Raw genomic sequence first — 24,242 nt, 5'->3', positions numbered from 1 at the left:
GAGGTCGCCTGCCACCGGAAGTTTTTCAATAGGTTTTATTGAATATTAAATATATTGTGCACAATTATTTCCAAAGCTAAAAGCAGTATTGGTAGTAGAAAAGTCACGATCTTGAAATCTGCCAGCAGAAACAATTATTTTTAAGGATAATTTATCTGAAATTTGCATTGTTAGTAGAAAAACCATGATTCTGAAGACTGCCATTATTCCCCATCAAGATATTTCTGAAACTCAAGCTTTAAAGGAAGCCCTTCTGAAATAACCCAAACAATGTATTTTATCAGATATCATTGAACCCTGTGAATTTCTCTCAAACATCTTCAAAAGTATGTAAATAACAACATTGTGGAATGAAATAAAAATAAGCAAGCGAGAAAAGTTCATGGTTATGTTTAGGGCAGGAACAGATTTAATGTTGATCATAAAAAACAGTTTCTGTCAGGGGAGATGGGAATTCAGACTCTCATGCTTCGGTTACATTATCTTGTAACTAGTTAATAGACCAAAATAATTTAGCATTGTCAGGATTTTCACACAAAAAGTTGCTGATTGGACAAAGTTCATGCAAAAAAACAAGTCTATAAGAAATTGGATATGTTCACAAGCACATCTTCTCATAAGACAGAGACAGAGAATGTCACAGACTAGCGCAACATGTTAATAAAAATTCTTATAATTGGAATTTGATGGATAGCAACTTTGCAAAAAAGACAGGAGATTGGCAAACCAAAGGCTGGTGGTTGGCATCTGGGCCTACGGGAATTAAGTTGAATGACACAGTTTCTCAGGGTAGAGATGCTAATTATGTTAACAACAAACAGCTACTCAGAAGTACAGGGCACAAAGACATGGGAAGTATAGAAGAAAGCAGCACTAAAATTAAACTATGGCAGATATACGCAGAGAATTGTATCTTCATACTAACAGAGAACAATCCACTATTTTAGTGGTTTCTTCCTACTGTACAATACACATTCTTATTTAACTGTGCCATACCATCTTTTGGAAAGGCTTAAGCCAAGTATGATCCTAGATCTTAGTAAAATCTTGCTTGGTCTGGAGTTTCTGCTATCAGAAGGATTGTAGGATTATTAGCATGACTATGTTGGTTTTGGAAATGTAGAACCACATGAAACAGAAATCAACATATATTTTGAAGCGGTAAAACTAAATTGTTGCTACACTTTATGCAGTGTCAAAATGGCACTTTGAAAGTGGCAAGCAGGAATTGTAGGTAAACAAATATGAGGGTTGTTAAGTTTGATTTGTCTTTTGTGCCCAGACAGAAATACACATCTCTGCCTCTCCACTACCAATTCCTAATAGGCTCGTTGTTATTTGCAGGCCTATATAAAAGGGTATTTTCATATCATATGTAAAATAAGTAATATGATCCTGTATTAATGTTGCTTGCCTGAAAAATAAGTGAATGAATCCCCTTCAATTGGGATACAATATAGCAAGCAGAATAGTTTTATTTTCAATTAGATATTGTAGACATTTATGACTTTCATTGGGGTTGTTGGGCACACAGTACTCTGTTGTATTATGGAGTGGCAAAATGGATACTACCATTGTTCTATACAAGTGTTGATCATGACTGCCAAGAATTTCTGTGGACAGATTCCAAGCTGATCAAGGATGGATTGAAAAACAAAAATCAGGTGATGAAATTTTTACAACATGCCACTATCACAAAAGGCAACTGGTTTTACCTTGACAATATGAATCAAATCTTAGAAACAAACATGATATTTGGTAAGTATAGACCTAGCTGAATTGTGTCTCTGTGAACTGGGCTGAATCATAGCTAGGCTGGGCTCCAATTATAGTTAAATCCATATAAACTACCAGAATGTACTGGCCTATTTAGCTAGACAATAACAATAATCCAGACTCAACCTGCCAATAATCTGATATTGTGCTAACCTGCTCACTTTTGCATATTAAAAAAAATCTTTTGAAATCTGAGCAGCAGTTATTCATCACAAAGTTAAGCTCAGTGTTTCCCTTTTAAGATGAAAATTATTACTCAGTTTGTTAATGTAAAACTAGGTTTAATATGTCTTAACTGAAGCTTCCCTGAGGACATTAGTACAATGTGCATGTCTCTATTGTTTCTTTATTAAAAAACATTATATAGAAGCCTCAGTTGACCAAGGGCATGATGGGTAAGAAAAGTAAATATTCATGGTTTATGGAAGATTACAACTTGGAATATAAAAGGACTATATGTAAAGAGCATGAATTAATGAATAAAAGGCAGAAAAAAAATCTCAAATTCATTTCTGAAACTAAAAGAAAGATGAAGGTTGTCTTGTTCTGTGGGCTGGAGATGATGAATACTTGCATGAAAGTGATGGTGTAGGTTTAATTATGAAGGAAAGGGCTTACACATATGTTAGAAAATACAGATTTGTTGTGGGTGCATATGAATCCATAGGTTAGTAATATTTAATGTTTTGTTCCTATTTTAACAAATTTATACTGCTGCTCAATGGAAGTGGGCAAAGATCAAAAGATAAAATCACGTAATAAAATCAGTTTAAAGAACCTAGTTGGAGCTCCCATAATAATTTTCCTAACCACATAATAAATACACCCATTCAAAAGAGCCAATGTGCAAAGGTGTTTCCATATACTCATTTTTAATCTATTATTCTCAGCCAGGTGGAAGGTGGGCTGATATTTTTAAATCTCAAAAAAAAAGATAAAAAACCTCTCCTGTGGAGGTGCAAGAATGCCCACACCTAGAGAGCCAGATGTATCTCAATCTTGTCAACTTTAAGATGGGTGTACTTCAGCTCCCAGAATTCCCCAGCTCCTGCTGAGCCCTCTGGGACAGGGTTTTTTAACCACAGCAATTCAAAGATGTGTGTACTTCAATTCCCAGAATTCCCCAGACAACCAGAGATTAGAGATTCCTGTATGGAGGAATTAACTTTACAAAAAGAAGGACTAGGGGTGACATGATAGGAATGTCCCAATATCTCACAGGTTGCCACAAAGAAGGGAGTGTCAATCTATTCTCCAAAGCACCTGAAGGCAGGACAAGAAGCAATGAATGGAAACTAATCAAGGAGAGAACCAGGCTAGAAACTTCCTGACAGTGAGAATAATTAATAAGTGGGGCAACCTGCATCTAGAAGTTGTGGGTGATCCATCACAGGAGGTTTTCAAGAAGAGATTGGACAACCACCTGTCTGAAATGGTATATGGTCTCCTGCTTGAGCTGATGGTGATGGTGGTGTGTGGACTAGAAAACCTCCAAGGTCCCTTCCAACTCTATTATTCTATTATTCTGTTAACTTCACTATTCTGCTTTCTGAGAAAGAGATGCTGTGCTTGCCATGCCACCACTTTGTGAGTGCACCCACAACATCTCCAAGAAAGAAGAAAAACTTTCTATAGATAAGAATGGAGGTTTTTAAGAAGAGACTGGACATCCATTTGTTCAGAATGGTATAGAGTCTCCTGCTCAGGTAGAGGGTTGATGATCTCCAAGATCCCTTCAAACTCTGTTATTCTGTCCTCTGAACTCTGCTAACGTCCTGCCCCCAAAGACTGGGGGAACAACCAAGTCTTCAGCACCTTTTGGAAGACCAATAGCATCAAGGGTATCTGAATTTAGGGAGGGGAGCCAGATAATATCCAACCTCTCATATCTGGTGGGACAGGTAGAATACGGGTCCTGCAAGTTATCTGGCGCCTTGCCATTTAGAGCTTTACAGAATTAACAATGCGAGATCTCTAAATATGGGAGGCCCTAAAACCCAAACCCATTCAGTCTTCTTAGGTTGAGCTGAAGCTTGTCAGGCCCACACAGCCTCCAGGCACTGGGAAAGCACTTAGTGGCATTGCTTGAATGGCCAAGGGCAAAAATGTATAACTGAGTTTCATCAGCATATTGATGGTTCTTAACTGTGTTCCCATGAGCAACCTTCTCCAGTGGTTTCACTTAGATGCTAAATAGAGTGGGAAGAGAATAGAATCCTGTGGCATCCCACAAAGCAGAGAACTAAGGCTGGACCTATCCACCAAAACACAACACTCCCTAGAATCAGCCATTGAGGAGGGAAGAGATCCAGTTCCATGCCCCTCACTCCTAGCCTCCCTCAGCCAATCCAGAAGTATATCATGATGGTATGGAAAGCCACCAAAAGATCAAGCATGGTTAGGATAGATGCACCTGTTCTGTCCTGAGCCTACCAGAGGTCACAACAAGTGTGATCAATCCATCTTAGTACTATAACTTGCCTAAAGCCCAACTGAAATGGGTCCATATAATCAGCTTCTCTAGAGCCCTTTGAAGAGAAAGCATACCATTTTCACAAAAATCTTCCCCCAAAAAGGGAAGTTTTCCAATGCTACTGGAACTTGCAATAACTTCTTGAGGAGGGGATGGACCACTGCCTCCAGTGAAGGAGTCCCGGTACCAGTTCAAGGTGGAAGGTAAACCTATAAACATTGATCTGAGGGGGAAAAAAACCTAGCACACATCCAAACAATTCTGACACACCCTCCCAATGCTGATAGCAATATGGAAATGGGTGGGAATGACAAAACTATGGAGAAAACCTGGTATTATGGTAAAAGAAATATGAATAAAGATGCTTGATGGAATGATAAATAGGATGAGGAAAACAGTGCATGTAAGATAATGAATAGGAAATAGATGTCATCCTTTCAATTTTCTCCTGTTGTTTTCAAGGAGTAGCACCAGTAAGGGATTTTAATCTGATTAACAGGCCTCTGAAAATGTGTTTTCTTTTTTATAGGGATTGTTATGTGTTCATAACATGACAGGAGGGGGTATAATTGTTAGCAAAACAAAACCCATTGTTACATAATAGCTTTCATTTAAATTCAGACTGTGTGTTACAAGCAATTTCTGCTTAACTTTCCACTCCACAGCTAGCTTGGTTAGTCTTTCAGACAGAATGACCCATTTCAATGACCTAAGACCAGGCAGAATGTAGAATGGAATTTCATTTTTATGTTTCTGGATAAATTGAGGCAGATCAGCAAGGACTTCTAACTTCCCCATTAACAAAATTACAGCACTCCTGCTCTACCCCGCATTATACTAGTGAAATAAACGCAATATGGAGTGGATTTTTCTGAAAACAAATCCCTGCTCTTTCTAAGTATCAGTTCCAGTCTAGCTAGTAGTGGCAAGATCATTGCTGACCAATTTAGTGACTGCAGCAACACCAGCTTGCTGAGATTGGCTATTTTCCAGACATCACTTCTCTTTTCCTCATTCTCTGTGAGAAGCGGTATGAATGGAAAAATGGGGTCTGCTCCCTATAGAAATTCTTGGAAATGGAAAAGGGAATCAGAATAATAAAAAAGAACTTTGAATGCACAGTTAAAGTGGATGATAATAGCCCAACTAAATTTAAAAACTCTAAAATCCCATTTACTATTGGGAGCATTCTGAAGTACATGAAGAAATGATTTTGAGTGGTACATATACAGATTCTGTTCTGTTCACATCAACAATTGGCATATTTACTGAGGAGAGCGGCAAAATATTAAAAAAAAGACTTATGTTAGAACATTATGACATTAACCCAGGTCAGTGATGGCGAACCTTTTAGAGACCGAGTGCCCAAACTGCAACCCAAAACCCACTTATGCATTGTCGGGTGCCGGGTGGGTGTGGCCCATTGGCTGGGCATGGCTGTGGTGGTAACAGCAGACTGGGTGGGACTAAAAAGTTCAATCAATCAATTCCAACTTTGCAAGATTTTTTTTCCCACGAGAAGTTGAAATTGACTGATTGATTGAATCTTTTTTTTTTTTTTGCATACGGCGGTGGAGGCCTAAAGCGAAAAGGTTTTATAAAACCCAGCTGAAGGCCTAGGACTGGGGCAATGGCGCGCGTGCCCACAGAGAGGGCTCTGAGTGCCGCCTCTGGCACCTGTGCCATAGGTTCGTCACCACTGACCCAGGTTGTCCTTTTCTACTGTTTTGCTAACTGATCGTTTTGTTTCTTTATTTTGATATGGAAAGAGAATATTATGTTGATGATTTTTTTGTAGTAGACATTAATTGCTGTTGGAAGAAGGTTAGAAGGGAAAACTCATAGAAATCTAATCAAAACATACAAATCAAAGATTGGTTCATACTTTCACCATTACATATAGTGTGCCATCAGTCAACTTGCAGAAAAATCTTTTTTATCATTCCATAGAGCAGAGGTCCCCAACCTTTTGGGCACCAGGGACTGGTTCCATGGAGAGAGGTTTTTCACGGACCAGAGGGTGTGTGGTTTTGTGTGCTGCCTGCATCTCGCAGATGGGGCTTTGCTTGTTTGTGTAAACCGGTTGCTGGCATGCCATGGCCTTGTACTGGTCCACGGACCGGGGGTTGGGGACCCCTGCCATAGATGAACTTGTTTTTAAAAAATGGCAGCAGAGGGCATAGAGCAGGGGTCCTCAACCTTGGCAACTTTAAGACTGGTGGACTTCAGCTGGCTGAGGAATTCTGGGAACTGAAGTCCACTAGTCTTAAAGTTGTCAAGGTTGGAGACCCCTGGTGTAGAGAGTAGCCACAAGTGGCCAGAGGGAAAGGTAGATTCCAACAATGATCAGCTGGGATGGAAAGGTTTACTTATACAAAGTATTGCAAACCAGGCAGCACAGCTCAGGTTGTCTCAAGATGAGAAGCATGACTTCTGAGGCAGAGCCAAAAAATGTGGGTGGATATTCCATTAATTGTTGGTAGGGAGTGGGCTGAGTTTTACATCATGTGTTCCTGTCCTCCAGAAAAAAAGAGGGTGCTTCACACTCAGTCTGGAATAAAGTACAGATTTGGACATGGGGGAGCAGTGCTCAAAACTTACCTAGGGTTTTGCTCCTCATTTTGTCCACTACAGTTTGAGAACCGGTGCTGAAGTGCAGATTAAAAGATGGCTATTCCAAGTGGTGAATGTATTTCTCAGAGCAACCTGACCCCCTATGATCATTTGTTTTATTCCTGGGGTAGAATATTTCTAGTGCATTATTTTAGGAGGGTGCAGTATTGCAAAATTTGAGAACCCCTGGCTTAAATGAATCGATGCTTGTTCAGAGAGGAGGTGGAGATATCATTTGAAGAGAGAGAGAGAGAGAGAGAGAGAGAGAGAGAGAGAGAGAGAGAGAGAGAGACTGGGGTTAAATTTCAACATCTGTGGATTATAGATAAGAAGAAGGTGATGATGAGATTGAATTAGTAGAGTCTTCCTGAGTGTGCTTCTTAATATCTGCACCAAAACATACCCCCTGTCTGCTCTCTTAGTCTTTTATATGGACCCAGCATCTTCCCTGCCCTTTAATTCTTTATTTTACTGGGTAGTGATGGGAACCGCAGTATGGCAGAAGAGGAAAGAAAGGAGGAGAGCTGTCCTTGCATCCTCTTCCTTTGCTTGTTCATGCATATCAATGAGCTGTTTTGGAATGTCTCTGTGCAAAGGTATTTTCCCCCAAGTGTTGCAGAATGTGATGCCTATTCTAAAGTTACCACAAATAACAATGGGGCTATGACTCACAACAGTTATTTGGATCTGCTTTCCAAAAAACCAGTGCATCATCAAGTACCCTGAACGAGCAACACGTAAAGCATAACATCTCCCCAAAATAAAGGTTTTACATATTTCTAATTAAGATAGCTTCGTACTTAGACAGTATGGCCATTAGCATATCAAACTCAAAATCATTCATTATTTACATAATTTCAGTGTATTTGTGAATTGTTTCAAAACTTATAGGCAGAAGGTTTTACATTCACACTGCAACTCTAGGAACAGTAAACAGCTTTTGGATAGTGAAAGAAAATCCAACAAATATTGTTCAGCACTTAATTCTTATACTTTTGGATCTCATTCACTCTCTGGTTTCTTTTTGGTAGCACTAATTGGTTATCACTTCTTGGACACATTTAGTGCTAGCAGTAGTTGTCAAGAGAGACAACTTGCCAATTCAAAGGGCATAATAACAAGCATAATGAGTCACCTGGAAATGTATTTATTTCCCTACATCCCATTTCCTGTCCAGTGATGCATTTAAAATAGTATGCAACCTATTTAAAAGTTACATTTCTCTGTGAAGCTGCTGAATACATGAAGCCATCTTTTACTGAGTCAAAGATCAAACAAATGCATATCACCTGGTTTTATTTGCTGCTCTTTCCCCATTTTACTCCTACCTGCTTGCAGGTTTGGCATACTTCAAAGCTGCTAATTTCCCCTGATATTACTCACTTCCTCCTAAGCACTGCTAGGTGGAACTCTCCCCCCCCCCCGCCCAAGATTTGAACTTGGTGCCAACAGTTGTATAGCCACAATGAGAAATTTCAGGAAGTGCCAAAGGTTGGATGAAAATAAGTAGAGCCTCCAAGATAATTCTGCTCCTCTGGCTTAACTGGGCAGCTTTACAGGGTCTTTGATGGGACATTTCCAGGTATAATGCTTGATTTTTTTTAAAAAAAAATATCAGGAGTGGGGAACATTGTGGGAATAATTACCAAGCTCCATGCTAGTGGTATCCATCTCCTAGGAAAAACCATGTTTGAATGCTAGATGTAATGACTTTATCTTGGGAACAGTTCAGCAAAGAAGGTGCAAACTATCCAAAGAGAATTGCCTTGGTGTGTTTTGCTTGGTGTACCTGCAAGGAATAGCAGTGACTTTCTCAGTTGTCTTACGGATAGCAAAAAGTGTGACTTGGCCAACCTAGACCACCTACAATACAAGGATGACTGTCGTGGCATTCCATTACTGTATGCCTTCTCATATAAAGAGAATCACAGAATCGTGCAAATATACAGCCTTACCTACTGCCATTGCAAAGAAAATGTCTATAAAAATTGTTCCTGCCACTAGGCAGAACCTCATTCAAGGCAACTTAACCCAGATAGATAGTTAACAGATCAAAGATGAGGTCCATGGGCAGAAATTCCCTGCCATTGCTTTAACTGAAGATACTAGAGAATAAACCTGGATCTTTCTGCGTTTAGAGCTTGTATTTTCTCTGTGATCTCTGCTTCTACTGACAAGCCAAATAGGAAGCTTGTGGTTTCTAATCAAGAATTTTCAACGCAGTTTTAAAATTGGCATGAAAGCTAAGTGTAGTTGACACCAATTTCAAAGTAGTTTATGTACATGTACATTCTCATTTGTATTGTTCCTGTTCTATACAAGTTCATAATCAGTGTCTCTTGTTCCTTTCTCTCACCCCCTCTTTGGCATTTTGTGCTGTAATGTGCTGTGCTTTTCATCATCCATCCATCAAGCTTCTATTTTTTTTCTCTTCCCCATTTCATCTTAAAGGCGATTGTTCCAATAACGCCTGTTCTAGGTTAATGTAGTCTGCTCATTCTGATGTTATTGAGGTTCCTTGATCATTCCTGTATTTTTGGCTGCATATTATTAAGACATCTATTACTTTTGGCCTGATTTTTCTCAAAATGTTAATGGCAGAATTCATGAAATAGATAGCCTTCCCTAACCTTAGAGCTCTCCAAATGTATAGACCTCACCTCCTAGAATTCTCAGAAAGTTAACTGTGAAATGTTGGGAATTCCAAAATTTAAAATTCACAGTAGAATTAAAAGCCTGCCTTTCAATTAGACAGGCTGGATGGAAAGATTCTGTTTAAAGGAGGTGGTCTCAAAGAAATAAAATAGCTTTGTAGTTAATAACCAGCATTCTGACTGTAAAAAGCAGGTCCAGCGGAATTGGTAGGACTCTGTTAAAACAGGTCTGATCCATCAGCTGCTGGGTTGCTGTATTTTGGATCAATTAAGGCAACTCCAAGTGAAGTGCATTACAGTCAACCAGCTCTAAAGTGAGAGGGCTATTGTCAGATTCTAAAACTGAAAGGGATTGTTTTCCAAAAGCATTTCTCACTGTTTGTTTAGAAAAGTTTATTGAAAAGAAAGGAATGAGGTTACAGTACAAGAAGTGTGTAACCTAACTTTCCCATTTAAACCCCAAATGTCACCAAAATATATCAGGAAACACCTTTCTTCATTTTGTTTTTAACTCCCTTTTAATGAGCCAATAAACTGGTGGAACTGTCTGATAATGAAGGATCTTACAAATGGTTGTTTATATAACGGTCTCCTAAATCTTTATCTAATTGGACACTAATCTTTGTAACTACAGTTCCCTGCCTCTTTTTATGTCTTTTACAATTCCTCTATATCCTTAACCAGGCCATTTATAACAATGTTGAACCCCACAAAGCCTTATGTGAAATAGTATCATTTTTTTCCACATGGATCAGTAGAAAACAACATAAATCAATTGTTTAATCATCAGTTGTATCTGGTGAAATGAGCTGCATAATTCAGAAAAACTTAAGCCTTTTAATAATATGACTTAATCTTAAAGACATTTAAAGAATCTGCTACCAAATTCTCCTGAGTTTTGACTACCATAGACTAAAACAACCCTCCTCATATCGTTGCGAATCGTAAGAGTAGGTCATGCATATGTTGCCATGCACATTTGCACATACACAAACATGTGGGTACCACTACCTTGGTTCTTTTTGTGGTCAATAATTACATTCCTCCACTGGTTGTTGATTCTAAGGCATTTTTCAAACAGTTCAGTTTCATATTACACGTTATGAAAGATAATTATAAGCTTGTGACTCACTATCAAACGAGATTATTTAGCATATGATGAGAACATGACAAAAGAGAGGTAAACATATATACACAATCCATGTAATTATATACAAAATTTCTAGGGGGCATGGCAGTGACCTCATAAGTGGATGTCCAATTCATCTATCCAGGCAACAATCACCTCTGGCTTTGCTTCGTGCAGATCTTCTAGGGAACCCAGAGAACTCACATCATGAGCAATCTCGCACAATATGATTAATAGTTTGCATATCAGCACCACAATCACAACAAGGGGAATCTTTCCATCCCACCGATACAGGGTAGAGGTACTTCTTCCTGTATCACCCTTATTTCTGTTCAATTTTGTCCAGACAGGGCAAGGCAGAATTAAACCAGATGGTATGGTAGAGAGATCACTAATGGTAAGGTCATAAGAAGATACCTTGGACCATTCCTTTCTCCAGGAATTCTGGGGGTTAAATTGGCTATATGTTAAATAAATAGCTGTTTTCCATGTTGTAAAACTACATTGCAGCTATACTGCCCTCTTGGACCTCATAGCCATGACAAACAGAAGTGTAGAAAATCAAAAGAGATGTGTGATAAGACATCAGCATGCATGAGTTTTCCTCCAATGAAGAAGCTGTGTGTGATGTCATCTTTTATTAGATAGTGACAGAGAAGAGAATGCTGTTGCTCTCACTGGCAGCCAGGCTCAAAAGAGCCAATTTTGGCTTTCATTAAGAACATATTAATAACATTGAATCAGAGAAAGTATTTAGTCTTTATTGCTGTGCTTTTCTTACTGATGGATGGACTTCTCTCAGTCTTTTTGGAAGCAGGACTTTGTTACCCACACCTTCCAAAAGGGCCCTTTACTTCTGACTTGCAATTCTGACTTGCCTTGTAATTGTACCATCCTGCCTTAAATACTTTGATTCAAAGACAATGATGATTGATTCATACATCCAAGCATTATGATTCATATTTTCTGGTTTCAATACTCTCAGTTGTACATTAGTCTTTAAAATGTTCCTAATTAATATATGTACTGGTGTCCATTTTTAAAATCATTTTTACATGACTTGATACTACTGAGAGGGCTGGAATTGCACTGAGAGTATTAACTTAATTTTTATACTCATCTTGCAGTCTGAAAGGAGAAGAAAGAGGGGAAAAGCGACAAGAAGAAACATTTCCTAGATGTTGCAAACTGTAAACTGTAAAACATGGCATTTCACTAAGGCCCAACTGTAGCATTTCTAAATTCGCTTATTTTATTTGTAGTTTACAGTATGAGTGCTAACATGATTTTCTGTCAACAAGTGTTGAATTCTGTATTGTTCAATAAGAATCAAACAAAATGAACAAAATTAGCAACAAAACAGGAGAAGCAGGAATTTAAACAATAATCAGGGACACAGTTATTTTGGAATAAGCCTCACTAAATTCACTAAATTTGCCCCTGATAGACATAAGTAGACATAAGCAGGAGTGTACTATGAATAGCAGTATATGAATAGCAGTATATCAAGCTAATATTTGCTACATCATCCCAACAATCTTAAAAAATGGCAAAAAATCCAGCAAAAATTAAGAGAAGCCAGAAAGCCAAACCAAAGTCTCCACATAAAATGGTCCATAAGTGGAACATGTACTAGTAGTGTGGTGAGGCAATTGATAATAAAGTTTTATTTAGTATTTACTGACACATGAGGTCCACAGCAGGCACAGTTTATGCTAAAGATCCTTTCATATGCAAGGGATCTCATAAAGCACAATATCCACTATATTTAACATACACAGACAAAATGTCATAATTTCAGGAATTGGAAGTACTGGAAAGGAAGCTTCTTATTGATGACATATAACATTGTGATTGGATGATCCAATCTTTGCCACATTGTATTTTTTTTAAAAAAAAAATCCAATATAAATTCAGTAGCAAGCTTAAAAAGTAAATTATTTTTGCGCTTCTCTTAGTTCTTTAGAATGAAAATATTTATTTTTTAAAATCATTCCTGATTATTAATTGCCCCATCAGGTGTATCAGCTTCTACATTCATTCTGACCTTCATTCTTCTATTCAACAAATAGTCATAATAAAAATTCTTCCAAATACTGAAGATCTCTCCAGATTTAACTTAAGCTAGTTTTTCCTCACCTAGTCTTTGCTGCTTGATAACTCGGAAAAGCTCTTGAGATATTCATTACAAACCTCACAGAAAAGTATAACCAAGTATTGGTTATCTACAAACCTATGCAAGTTCCTTTCCAGTGGCTTCATATAAATGTTAAATAATTTGGAAGATAAGTTGTAACCTTAACCAATGGCCCAGGACAATTCACAAGAGCCCAAACAATTGTCCTAATGGCACATTCCAATAGCTCCCAAAGGTAGGAGTTTCTTTTAGGCTCTTGCGTACTTTATTTTCTTTTAAAGGATGTTTTCCTTGTTATAGAAATATAAGGAATAGAGTTATTGAATTCTTTGTCTTTCTATCAATTGACTTTTGTTACATATAACATATATATACAGTAAAGGAGAGTTAAAAAAAAAGATAAAAAATGCAAGAAACAGTACAAGTAAAGAACAAGCTAATGAAAGAAGTTACTTCCAATCTTTTCTACAGTAGACATAAATCAACGTATTATCTCTCTTCTTTCTCTAAGATTGCATCACTTCAAAACAAAACTTTCACATAAGGCATTTCTGAGCAGAGAAACCAGATGGCATTTCTGCTAGTCAACAGTCATGGCTGGTCAGTGAAAGCTTGTTTTGGTGGGTGTCACATATGCCCATGAAATTTTGACCCCTTGAATCCAGCCTGAGTTTCCAGCCTCTTTTTAAACTTCTGCTCCAATTTACTGGTTGGAGGGCCAAGTACCCATTTCACCCACTTGTAGAAGTAGATTCGATCATTCATTCATTCATTCGTTTGTTTGTTTCTTTGTTTGTTTCTTTGTTTGTTCATTCAACCAACCAACTAACCAACAGAATGTCTTGCTTCCAGAAGTTGTGCGTGCTCCATCAGTGGAGGTTTTCAAGAAGAGATTGGACAACCATTTGTCCAGAATGGTATAGTGTTTCCTGCTTGAGCAGGGGGTTGGACTAGATGACCTCCAAGATCCCTTCCAACTCTGTTATTCTGTATTCCTCTCTATCCCATGAAACCTTTTAATCAGCACATCTAGGAATCACCATTTCATTTTCTTCCATTTTCAGTAAAAAGTCCATAAAAGTAATTGTTTTATCTCTGATCAAACAGGCCAACTTCTGCAAATTCTGCCATCTTCACAATCCATTCAATATTTCTCCAGTGTTGTGCATATAATAGTCTTGTACAGTCACCATATAACTGATTTTTACAAAATTGTAGAACTTCCTTGGAAATCAGGATATAACTTGCCAAGAACTGCTAACTGAACTCTTTAAGTCTGCTTTGGATTTTTAGTTTACAAAACAGCTTTCCCTAAGCTGATCGGCTTTTTTTTCCGTGAGGGAAAGCTACCAATTTTCTTATTAAGCCATTGTGAAAAGCAAATGCATTAATTCAAATTCATTGTATAGCAGATGGATACCAGGAATTGATTGCTACAATGAAATGTAACTTTTATCAAGCAATCAGATTAAAGTTGTCCAAATTAAAAGAGAAATGGGAAACATTTCTGAATTGAGATACCAAAGTAATGATTGATTAGGAAGAGGTGGAAGAGGCTTTAGTGGGCAACAAAAAGAACATTTGCTCTGGAACAAAATAGGTTTCAGCATTTTACCATTCATTAAAATCATGTAAATTGTTTACTGTTACTTAAGGAATTTAACATAAGATTTTTGATTTGATTATTAAAGTCTATATGTTAAACTATGTTACACCATTAAGCTATAACTAACACAGTTTGGTTTAGTCAAAAAGATTTTTTTAAAATCTTTTTTGCAAATCTTTTTTTTATTTTTTTAAAATGATGATGGTGGTGGTGATGGTGGTGGTGATGATATGGTGGTGATGATGGTGTCATCCATTCAGTTGACTCCATCTCTTGGCAATTCTATTGGCCAGGTCTCTCCACATCTTTCAGTCTTGCACTGCTTGAGTTGTTCTATGCTTTGGCTGGTGCCAGTTTTGATGGTGTCCAACCACTGTGTTCTTTGATGGTCTGGTTTCTTTTCACCTCTAAGTCTTCCAGACATAATTTCTTTCTCCAGTAAATTCCCCTGCATGACATGCCCAAAATATATTAAATAAATAATAATAATAATTAATTGTTGATTAACATTAATAATATAATTAATAAATTAAAAATATATAAAATACAATTTTTTAAACAAACACATCAGTTGTTAAACAAAGAAAAAGGTTACCAGTATTAGTTATAAATATATTTACATCTCCAGGTAATATATTTTATTGCCACAAATCAGCAGAAATTCTGGCCTTCTTATAAAGCCTTTAAATATAAAACAATACTCTTTGTTTGTTTGTTAATATATGGAGACCAGGGAGTTTCTAGGTGAGATTTCATGGCGCAGAGTTCCAGAGAGTGGAAATGGACTTTGTGCCTAAAGCCATCCTACTCACATTTGAAATGAGCTGGTATTCTAAAAATAGGAAGCAAAACTAGATTTTACATCCCAAGATAAGGGGAGGAGTTTATGGGAGAAAGTGCTTTCTGGAACACAATCTTAAGTGGCACCAAAAGACAAATAGCAAGAGGATATATAAAAATAGTGAAATGTCGACTTATCTAGTTTTTTTAGTTCTGTAAATGAAAACATATTTTATAGGAAATAGTATTGACTAAAAATAAAGCTTGAACTTTATCACTGATTTCTTAAAGATCATTATCATATAGGACTTTTTTAGCAAAAATATGGAAGTGATTTTTCACCAATGTCTTCAAGGATGTTTTTTTCAGTTTCTAATCTAACACTAGATTGTATGTTATTTACTGAATGTTGTCATATTGGATGACTAAAAGGTCATGGGGTGCATAATTCTTTAAGACGTGTGTGTGTGTGTGTGTGCATGTATGTATGTGAAATAAACATACACACATTCATAGACGCACACACAGAGAAATTTGTTTATGATAACAAGGTCTTCTTATTCCAGAAAATCATTTATATTCTGTCTTGGCAAGGGCAGATTTCTCAGTCAGCCAAGATGTAAAAGTGATTCTATAGTTAAGCCGTTTGGAAGTATTTTATTTTAGCAGTGAAATAAATAAATTCTCCTTTGATCAAATATTTCCCAGTAATGCAAATGCTCAGTCCATTAGATCTATTTTAGAGGTTATATCCTAGAACTGAAATGAACTCCCTCCCTCTTTCTCTCTGGATGTGTTGGGAGATGGGGAGAGAGAGAGAGAATGATACGCAGACAGAGTGACATCCGCACACATTATATTTGAGCATTAAACTTGTCTATTTGGTATGGTTGGCTAAATGAATGAATGAATGAAATTAGTTTAACATTTATGCATTCTATTTTAAATCTAGAGCTGTCAAAAACCTATTACAATCGCATGCCATCTGTCAGACGTAGGTCAAACGGTGACTACTGTGTGTCAGATATTATCAATATTTAGAGATATTGCCTGCCAGTTTTCAATTCTAGACAAATGCATATCGGGTATCATAAAAATCAACTTACATCTTACTAACTGGAAGGACATTCCCAAACGCTGCCTCCTGCATGTCAAATATTATTGAAAGGCAGCTTGCAGATACTATCATATTTTTAAGTGTTACTACAAATTATTGGTGGCAAATGCTGGAAGTATATATAATGCATCCAGAGAAGATTTGAAAGATATCATCACACTTTTGCAAGAATATTAATAGTGGGTGAAGAGATAATTTATTTCAATTCTGCCATCTTCTATAAAGCAGTTCAGAATTGCTTAATGGTACAGAAGACTGGAAATTAGAAATATCTCATTTCCCAATGGAGGAGACACTAGACCTGTAAGAACCATCAATCTGCAGTGAGGCTGGGCAGAGGGTGCCAGCTGGAATTATGGTGGAGCCATTTGTAATTGGCTATTTCTAATTTAGAATATTGACTAAACAAGAACAAAAATATTGTCTTTTTAAAGCAAAAGAAAAAAAGATAAGAAAATCAGCTATGTAACAATGACTTTGTTTCTTGCTCTATGCAATCTCAAATTTATTCAGACTAACACTGGAAAAGTTAACTCTATGAGCATTTCCACAGAACCAGCTTATGCCATTCTCAGAAGGCTGTTCTAGGACTGTGAAATGAGACTTCTTGGGCTAAGCACAGAAGGATAATCTAAAATTTAGAAGACAGTGACATCATTTGGTCTCACTTCCAAGTCTGAGTGCCAACTGTTCATTCAGAGATGAGTGATAATAATTTCTAGCAAATGCCACACATTTAATCTAGAGCCATTATTGAAGAAGGTAATAAAGATTTTGGGTGGAGTTTTAAGTGGAGTTGGCTTTTGAATGGAATTTGATTCTGACCTTCAGCAGCCTGACTGAATGCACAATAGGCTTGTAGAAGACATTGGAAAAGTTTAGAATTGTTTTCAGTGAAACTTGATCATATCCAATGTGCACAGGAGATGGACAGCAATAATTCATGTTATTGTGCTAATCAGCTTTCTTTACATTCATTCAGTAAAGCTTAGCAGGAAGAACAGCATCTCTGTCTTTGGGTGGAGAATTAATCTATACTCTCAGCCAGTGCAATTGCCAGACAATAAAAATCTTTTGTTTTGTCAGCCTTAATGGAAATTCTATAAAGAACCTTATCATGCCCTGTCAACACAGCAATAATTTTAATTTGCTCCAGACACTACATTCTGAAGCATCTTGTTTGAGCCCAGATCTTGATCTGAGCACAGTTCAGCCAGCAATACATTATTTTTAGCCCAGAAAGTCTCTGTTTCACTCTGCTGAAGCAACCTCATGAGGCTCTCCAAACTGTAATTCTTGGTAAATAACTGCAATATAATAACTTCCTTTCCTCCATTCTTCTTTTTCCTTCTGAATTCCCTTCTGTAGAATAGTGTGATAATTGCCATGTGTGACTATTTATTTAAGGAAGAGTTAAGCAGTTAGGTGAGTTCATCCCTGGAGAAAACATTGCTACCGTCCTGGCTTCAAAGTGCCGTTAATTGAAAGTATATTCCCAGTGCAGGTGCGCAGTGTCCTTCAAGCTGTTTTTACTGTCTGTCATGATTCCACCTCCTCCTCTTTATTTGTCTATGATATTCAGATAATAGGAAAAGAACCAGACATAATATAATGATACAGTGAAATAAGTAGTTGAAATAAGTGATGTGACATTGAAAATGTTCCTTCATTGCTATATTTACTGTTTATACATTCTGTTCACTTTCTCAGACCTGGTTCACAAAAGAAGTCCAGAAAGAGCTCTTATGTTTCCACACACCTCAAAACAACACTAATGCTGATTGGCACTCTGATCAGCTGAGGAGAAGTCTTTTATTTATTTACCTATTTGCTCCCTTACCATTTCTCATCACTAGGGAATTCTGACAGTATCAAAAGAAAGGAAGAACCAAAGCAACAGCTTCAAGTGGTTCTCAAAAAGAAACCATTTGGTGACAGTGACAGAGAAGGGGGCTATGCTTTCGAGCTCACCTATCAGTGCCCCAAGGTGGCCTCAACTGCCCATTTGAAAATTCTTTGTAGGTCTTATTGAGTCATCCAAGTAATCTTGGTAGAAGTGGAGATTTACATCTAATCCTAAAAACACTTTAGTTAGAGGGATTAAGATTTGGGGGGGGGGGGTTATGATGGTTACAAAAAAGGTTTTTGGTACTTCACATCTCTGTCATCTGTCCTCCCACCAGATTTTCATGCCATTCTATTCTCCTCCTTTATCTGTACTGTACATAAAACCAGCTCCAGCATTTTCAATTAAATGTATTTCTATTTTAGAATGGGATAGTGAATCACAATAAAAACAAACCTCAGCCAGATATATAGAAGTGTTCAATATGGGTTTTTAGAAGGTGGCTAGGTTGCAGCTTGTGTGATGCCCATAAGCCAAGCACTCTAGCTACTTTAAAAATAATATTTTCCCCACTTGTGTTTGGAGATTATGCCTTTTAAGAAGCTCAAATGAAGCTCTTACACTTCATTGATGTACAGATGAGTCAGAGAGATGAGGGTTTAATTATTGCCAAGAACATTAATAAGATGAAGATGGATGCTGCGTTTCTCAGACAGTCACGTTCTGCTGCATCATTGTGCTGACCAACATCATGGGCAAAATCCTTGCCAAAAGGACAAAAGAGAGATCTGGAGAGAAGAGAGAGGGCAGGCCCTTATTAAAAGGCAATGAGTAACCATATTATAGTCCTGGGCAACCTTGCCAGAAGCCTTTTAAGCTGTCAGTCTTTTGCTTCATGACTTGTTCTTTCCTGAGCAGCTGCCTTCTTTCTTCCTCTCTGTTCTGCTCCCCTGAATTTTAGTTAGGATGAAATAATGCTGTTTGGGGGACATTAATAGCTACATGCAATTAAGTGATGAGAACATTATGCTCTAGGTGAGCTTGCAACAAATGCAGTCTGGAAAAAGTGCAGTCAAAATGTCACAAGCTTCCTCTTGTTATCACTATTGCAAACCTCTGTCCTTTTCAGTCCACCTATGCTGAATAGGGTCAGATGTGACAACTTGGGTAACTGGCCTAAGAGTTCTATACTATACCCTGTGGAAAGTTTGGCAATTCTAATTAGAATTGCCAAACTTTCCACAGGAATAAAGCTATTGAGCACAAATCAGTTTTGGAGCCATATTAAAGGGCATTTTCACATGTCACTGTTGCGTGGATTTTTTTTCTAAGAGGAATACAGGATGGTTGCTTCTATGTCCCCAGTGTAAAAGGGGAAGAAAGCAGCAGGCAGCAGGCACTGAAATAAATTTGGCAATAATATAGGACTACAAATACAAGACATTTAGTTTAAAAAAAAAGACTTATTTGTGTACAACAAAGGCTGCATGTATCAGGTTATTTTTTATTTTTGTTTTTCTTTCAGACCAATGATGCCTTAGGAGCCACCTGGAATTGGTTGTACTTCATTCCCCTCATCATCATTGGATCGTTTTTTGTTCTCAACCTTGTCCTGGGAGTGCTTTCTGGGTAAGCCAGTTCTTTGACATGATGATGATGATGATGATGATGATGATGATGATGATGATGATGATGATGATGATGTCATCTCACCTTTCTGCTCATGTGGCATTCATGATTTCAGTTACATCAGATGTACTTACATACAGTATATTGAATGTTAGATATCTTCCATTCAATACTGTATGATTTTTCATCATTTCTTAAACCTGGGTAATTAGCAAAATGTAAAGTTGGAACTTTAGCAAAAGGGTCAGTTGATAATGTCTAAAGCAGTAGCCATGTTGATTTATTGCAAAAAAACCCCACCCCATCCTAAGAAATCTTGTAGCACTTTAAAGAAAGACAGCTTTATTGTTGCGTATCCTTTCATGAATTGCATCATAATTTGGCAGTGGGAATTGTAGAAGGAGGAAAAATCCACACTAATTTATGTTACATCACAACTATTAATCTTTTTAAGATGGTGAAAGTATTTCATAGGAGCTTACCTGAAATGCCTAGGTATAAAATGCTAGTCCCCAGAATATTGTATTTCAGGTACTACAGTTTCAAAAGCACAGAAGGCAAGAAACACAATAAAATTCTGATTCGTTAAGATTCTTCGCAGGCCATGAACATATTACAACCATGAACATCCTTGGTGAGATTTTCTGGGGCTCATTTTTCATCTACAGAGACTTCAGCACTTTTTTAAGCTATTGTTGTTGGTTAGGAACTAATTTAGCGATGTGACATATTAGGCAAGTTACTCCTTTCTCAGACATAATGAATTAAATAATTGACAGCTCTGCTTTTATTTGCATTCTAAATTGTGACATGGTTATCCATATTTCCATAACTGATGGTGGCTTTATCCATCCTTTCAAGTTGTGTGAAGTTCACATACTACCACAGAATTTGTATTTGTGAAGTGAAAATTAAAAAAAAAACCTGGGTATCATGTGCCTATCCCGCAAAAGGCCTGTATGGAGAATAACCATGTAAAGTATGTAGTTGGATAGGTATAGAGACTACCAAAGCATATTAATATCAAGTATAACAATCCAAATAGTGTCTCATGCAGACTCATGAAGCAGCTTATGTTCAGTTGAGTAGAGTTTGCTGAACAGCTTCTCAGTGGGTTTGATCATATCTCGTCTGTTTCTAACTGTGCTACCCCAGATGACTATGGAGAAAATCCTGGATATAGTCTCTGAATGATCGCATATGTATGGAAAAAACCTTGATCTCAAAAGACCAGGATAGAACATTGCAGTTTTCACATCCTAAAATATATAGACACATTTATGAGAATGAAACAACAGTTCTTTTTGAATTCCTTCAAATCATGCTGAAATTCAGGTATACAGTTACGTATGTCTTCCCATAATCGTTGTGTGAACAAGAAAATCCAGTGTTCAAGAAATAAGATAGTCAACAAACTATCACAATTGCCTTTGAATCCTGTATTTCATTTGAATTTGTACCATTCTTAATTGTAGAACAATTAAGGTTTGGCAGCACTGTGAAATAAATCAGAGCAGCTACTGAGGGGAGAATTTAGATCGTAGTTGTGCTAGTAGAAAATTGTCTGAGTAAGACTTAAGTGAATTAGAGTACAATTCTGTTTGTGTGTATGTATTTGTTTTTCTCTGTGGAAATGGGAGTTGAATGCAAATCATCAGTCCAGATTTGAAAAGACAGAGTTTCTCATCACTATGGCAACAGACCATGTGGTTTTATAGGCATGTAAAAAGGCTACCAAAAGCTTCAAGCATCTGGAAGTATAAAATGAGATGACAAATTCAAGGAAATCTCCCCATCCCCTTGTTTTTTTTAATTAAACAAATTCTAAACCTCATCAACTTGGCAGAAAATCTTGTAGAAATAAATCTTGTAGTTTCAAAACTTTCTGTAAATTGTAAGATAAATAGCATGTAGTAGTTCAAAACATGATACCAAGGAATCAGCTCAAATCTTCCTTTCTTCCTTAGTACTTACCATGTTAAGCATGGTAATGTGCCGAAAAATTTCAGCTTCATCCCGCAAACTTTTTAAATTCTCTTCAATGAAAAATTGTTCTTGTGCTACTATATTGTATTATCATCATTTTTGCCATTGTCTGTCCACTGCAGGATGAAGGCCTTTTCCACATGTTCCAAGCAATATGGTCCTGAGCTTTCTTTTGCCAAAGTATTATACTACTTATAAATCACATCCTTCTTACTATAGAATCCATTTATATCCAAAGTTTATCTATTATTTTAGCTGTATTCAAACAAGTGTTTAGTCATATGATACTCCATCTAGTAATGTCTGGGTTCATATATTTAACAACAATCAATAATAGTTAGTTTCTATGATTCTATAATCAACATACTAGTTATTAATACATTTCCTTGATCATCTCTTCTTCCAATAGTATTTTCCTTTTGCCAACATTGAGTAACTACAATTCTTAGTACTTTCAATACATACAAAGTTAAATGTAAGTATTTTTCTAGTGTTTATACAAATAACGTTAACATCAGTATATAACATCTTTTCTAATCAGCTTATGTTTCAGTTGTATTTGCGAAGAGTCATTTTATTGAATTACCATAGGTCCTGTTTTTTGTTGTTGTTATAGTTTAAAAACCAATAAAATATCTATTAAAAAATCATCTTGGGTCCCTTTCTTGTGTATAAGAATCACTTCAGCATTTTCCCACGCATCAGGTATTTTTTCTTCTCTGAGGCATCATAAGTATAGTTTTACTAGTATCTTGTGTAAACTGTGTCCACCAGCTTTCAGCATTTCAACCGTAACACAGTCATTTCCTGAAGATTTGCCATTTTTCATTGATTTTATGGCACTTGATACTTCCTCCACTAGGATATCTGGCATTTCCTCTTTTGTAGGTGTTGTTACTTTTGAGTGATCTTGATTTTGTATAGCTCTGAATAAAATTTTCCAAATATTTCTTTCCTGTCTTGTTCTACATACAGAGTCATATTTCCATTTTAATGCAAAAACATTCTTGTGTTTATAAGCTTGTATTTGCTCTATTAATCCCTTTGTTTTCTTCAATTGCCTTTTGCCCAAGCTTCACGTTAAACTAACATATTTCTTCTTGGATATATTTTCTTATGGTTTTGCAAAAATTCAATGTACTCCAGTTTATCAGTGAGACTTCCAGTATTCTTCATTGTCTGTCATTTTTTCATTAAATCAATAGTTTTGTAAGAGAATTTTGACTGTACCAAGTGTTTTTCCAGAGATGCTATAGATGTAGCAGATTTAAAGATGTTTTTGACTATTTGTTCATTTTGGTCCGTAATGTTCATCTCTTCCAAATCTTGTAATAGAATACAGCGATTTGACAGATTAATCTCAAAATTGCTGTTCTCCTCTAACAGTTTATCACTCTTTATTTTTGTTTTTCATGATGTCTTTATCATTTTCATGTGCTCTTTTCAACAATCTATATTCACTTTAGCTCATACTATTCTGTGGTCACTTCCAACGTTAAAATGATTGATGACAGTACAATTGCAGAATATGGTTCTATCACTTGATATGATGTAGTCAGTTTCGCTTTGAACTCTCCTGCGAGTCCCTTGGACTGCAAGGCGTTCAAACCGGTCAGTCCTAGAAGAGATCAACCCCGACTGCTCTTTAGAAGGCCAGATCCTGAAGTTGAAACTCAAGTACTTTGGCCACCTAATGAGAAGGAAGGACTCACTGTAGAAGGGCCTAATGCTGGGAAAGATTGAGGGCAATAGAAGAAGGGGACAACAGAGAATGAGGTGGCTGGATGGAGTCATTGAAGCAGTAGGCGTGAACTTAAATGGACTCCAGAAGATGGTAGAGGACAGGAAGACCTGGAGGAACGTTGTCCATGGGGTCGCAATGGGTCGGAAACGACTTCGCAATTAACAACAACAACAACAACAACCCAGATGGACTCTTCCATGTCCATTTTCTGCTAGCTTTTTTCTTGTAAAATGAGTTCATGATGTAAAGTTCCTGTCCTTCAGCAAAATCTGCTAATCTATTGCCTCTGTTATCTCATTCACTACTTCCATAAAGGCTAGTTGCTTTTTCTTCAGGTATTGTTCTTCCTATTCTTGCATTAAAGTCACCCATTGGTATTTTGTATCAGCATTTTTCTTTGTCTTGAAGGCGGGCCACATTGTCGTAAAACTCTTCGACCTCAACATCACTATAGCTTATTGTTGGCTCTTAAGCTTGGATGATTTGAAGCTTGTATGGTTTGTTCAATTGAATGATGCATTTGGCTGCTCTGTCTGATATATTTTCAAATTTTACTACAGAGTCTTTCAACTTTTGGTTGATGAGAAAACCAACTCTGCCACATTGTCCATCTTCTATATTGATCTATGCTCTAATATATTTATAATTCCAAACCATGGATTGGAAAAGGTTTAGTTTTAGTTGTTCATGAAATAAAGAAATAATGGGTGGCCAATTAAGAGAATCAAGGAGGAAGAATTTGAGTATAGATT

General features: G+C 36.9%; 1 protein-coding gene across 3 annotated transcripts in view; it reads left to right on the top strand.

Annotated features, from left to right (window-relative positions):
• Nucleotides 1–24,242, top strand: part of CACNA1E (calcium voltage-gated channel subunit alpha1 E) — a 291,680-nt gene that overhangs the window by 113,049 nt on the left and 154,389 nt on the right. For all 3 annotated transcript variants that reach the window (XM_015813135.1, XM_015813134.1, XM_015813132.1), the window contains exon 7: nt 19,657–19,760. In XM_015813135.1, coding sequence (XP_015668621.1) covers nt 19,657–19,760 — 104 coding nt within the window. The remainder of the gene's footprint in view (nt 1–19,656; nt 19,761–24,242) is intronic.

The sequence above is a fragment of the Protobothrops mucrosquamatus genome, unplaced genomic scaffold (genome assembly GCF_001527695.2).
Source record: "Protobothrops mucrosquamatus isolate PMUCROS unplaced genomic scaffold, P.Mucros_1.0 scaffold140, whole genome shotgun sequence".
NCBI classification, from domain to species: Eukaryota; Metazoa; Chordata; class Lepidosauria; order Squamata; family Viperidae; genus Protobothrops; species Protobothrops mucrosquamatus.
This window is presented reverse-complemented; position numbering and strand designations above follow the sequence as displayed.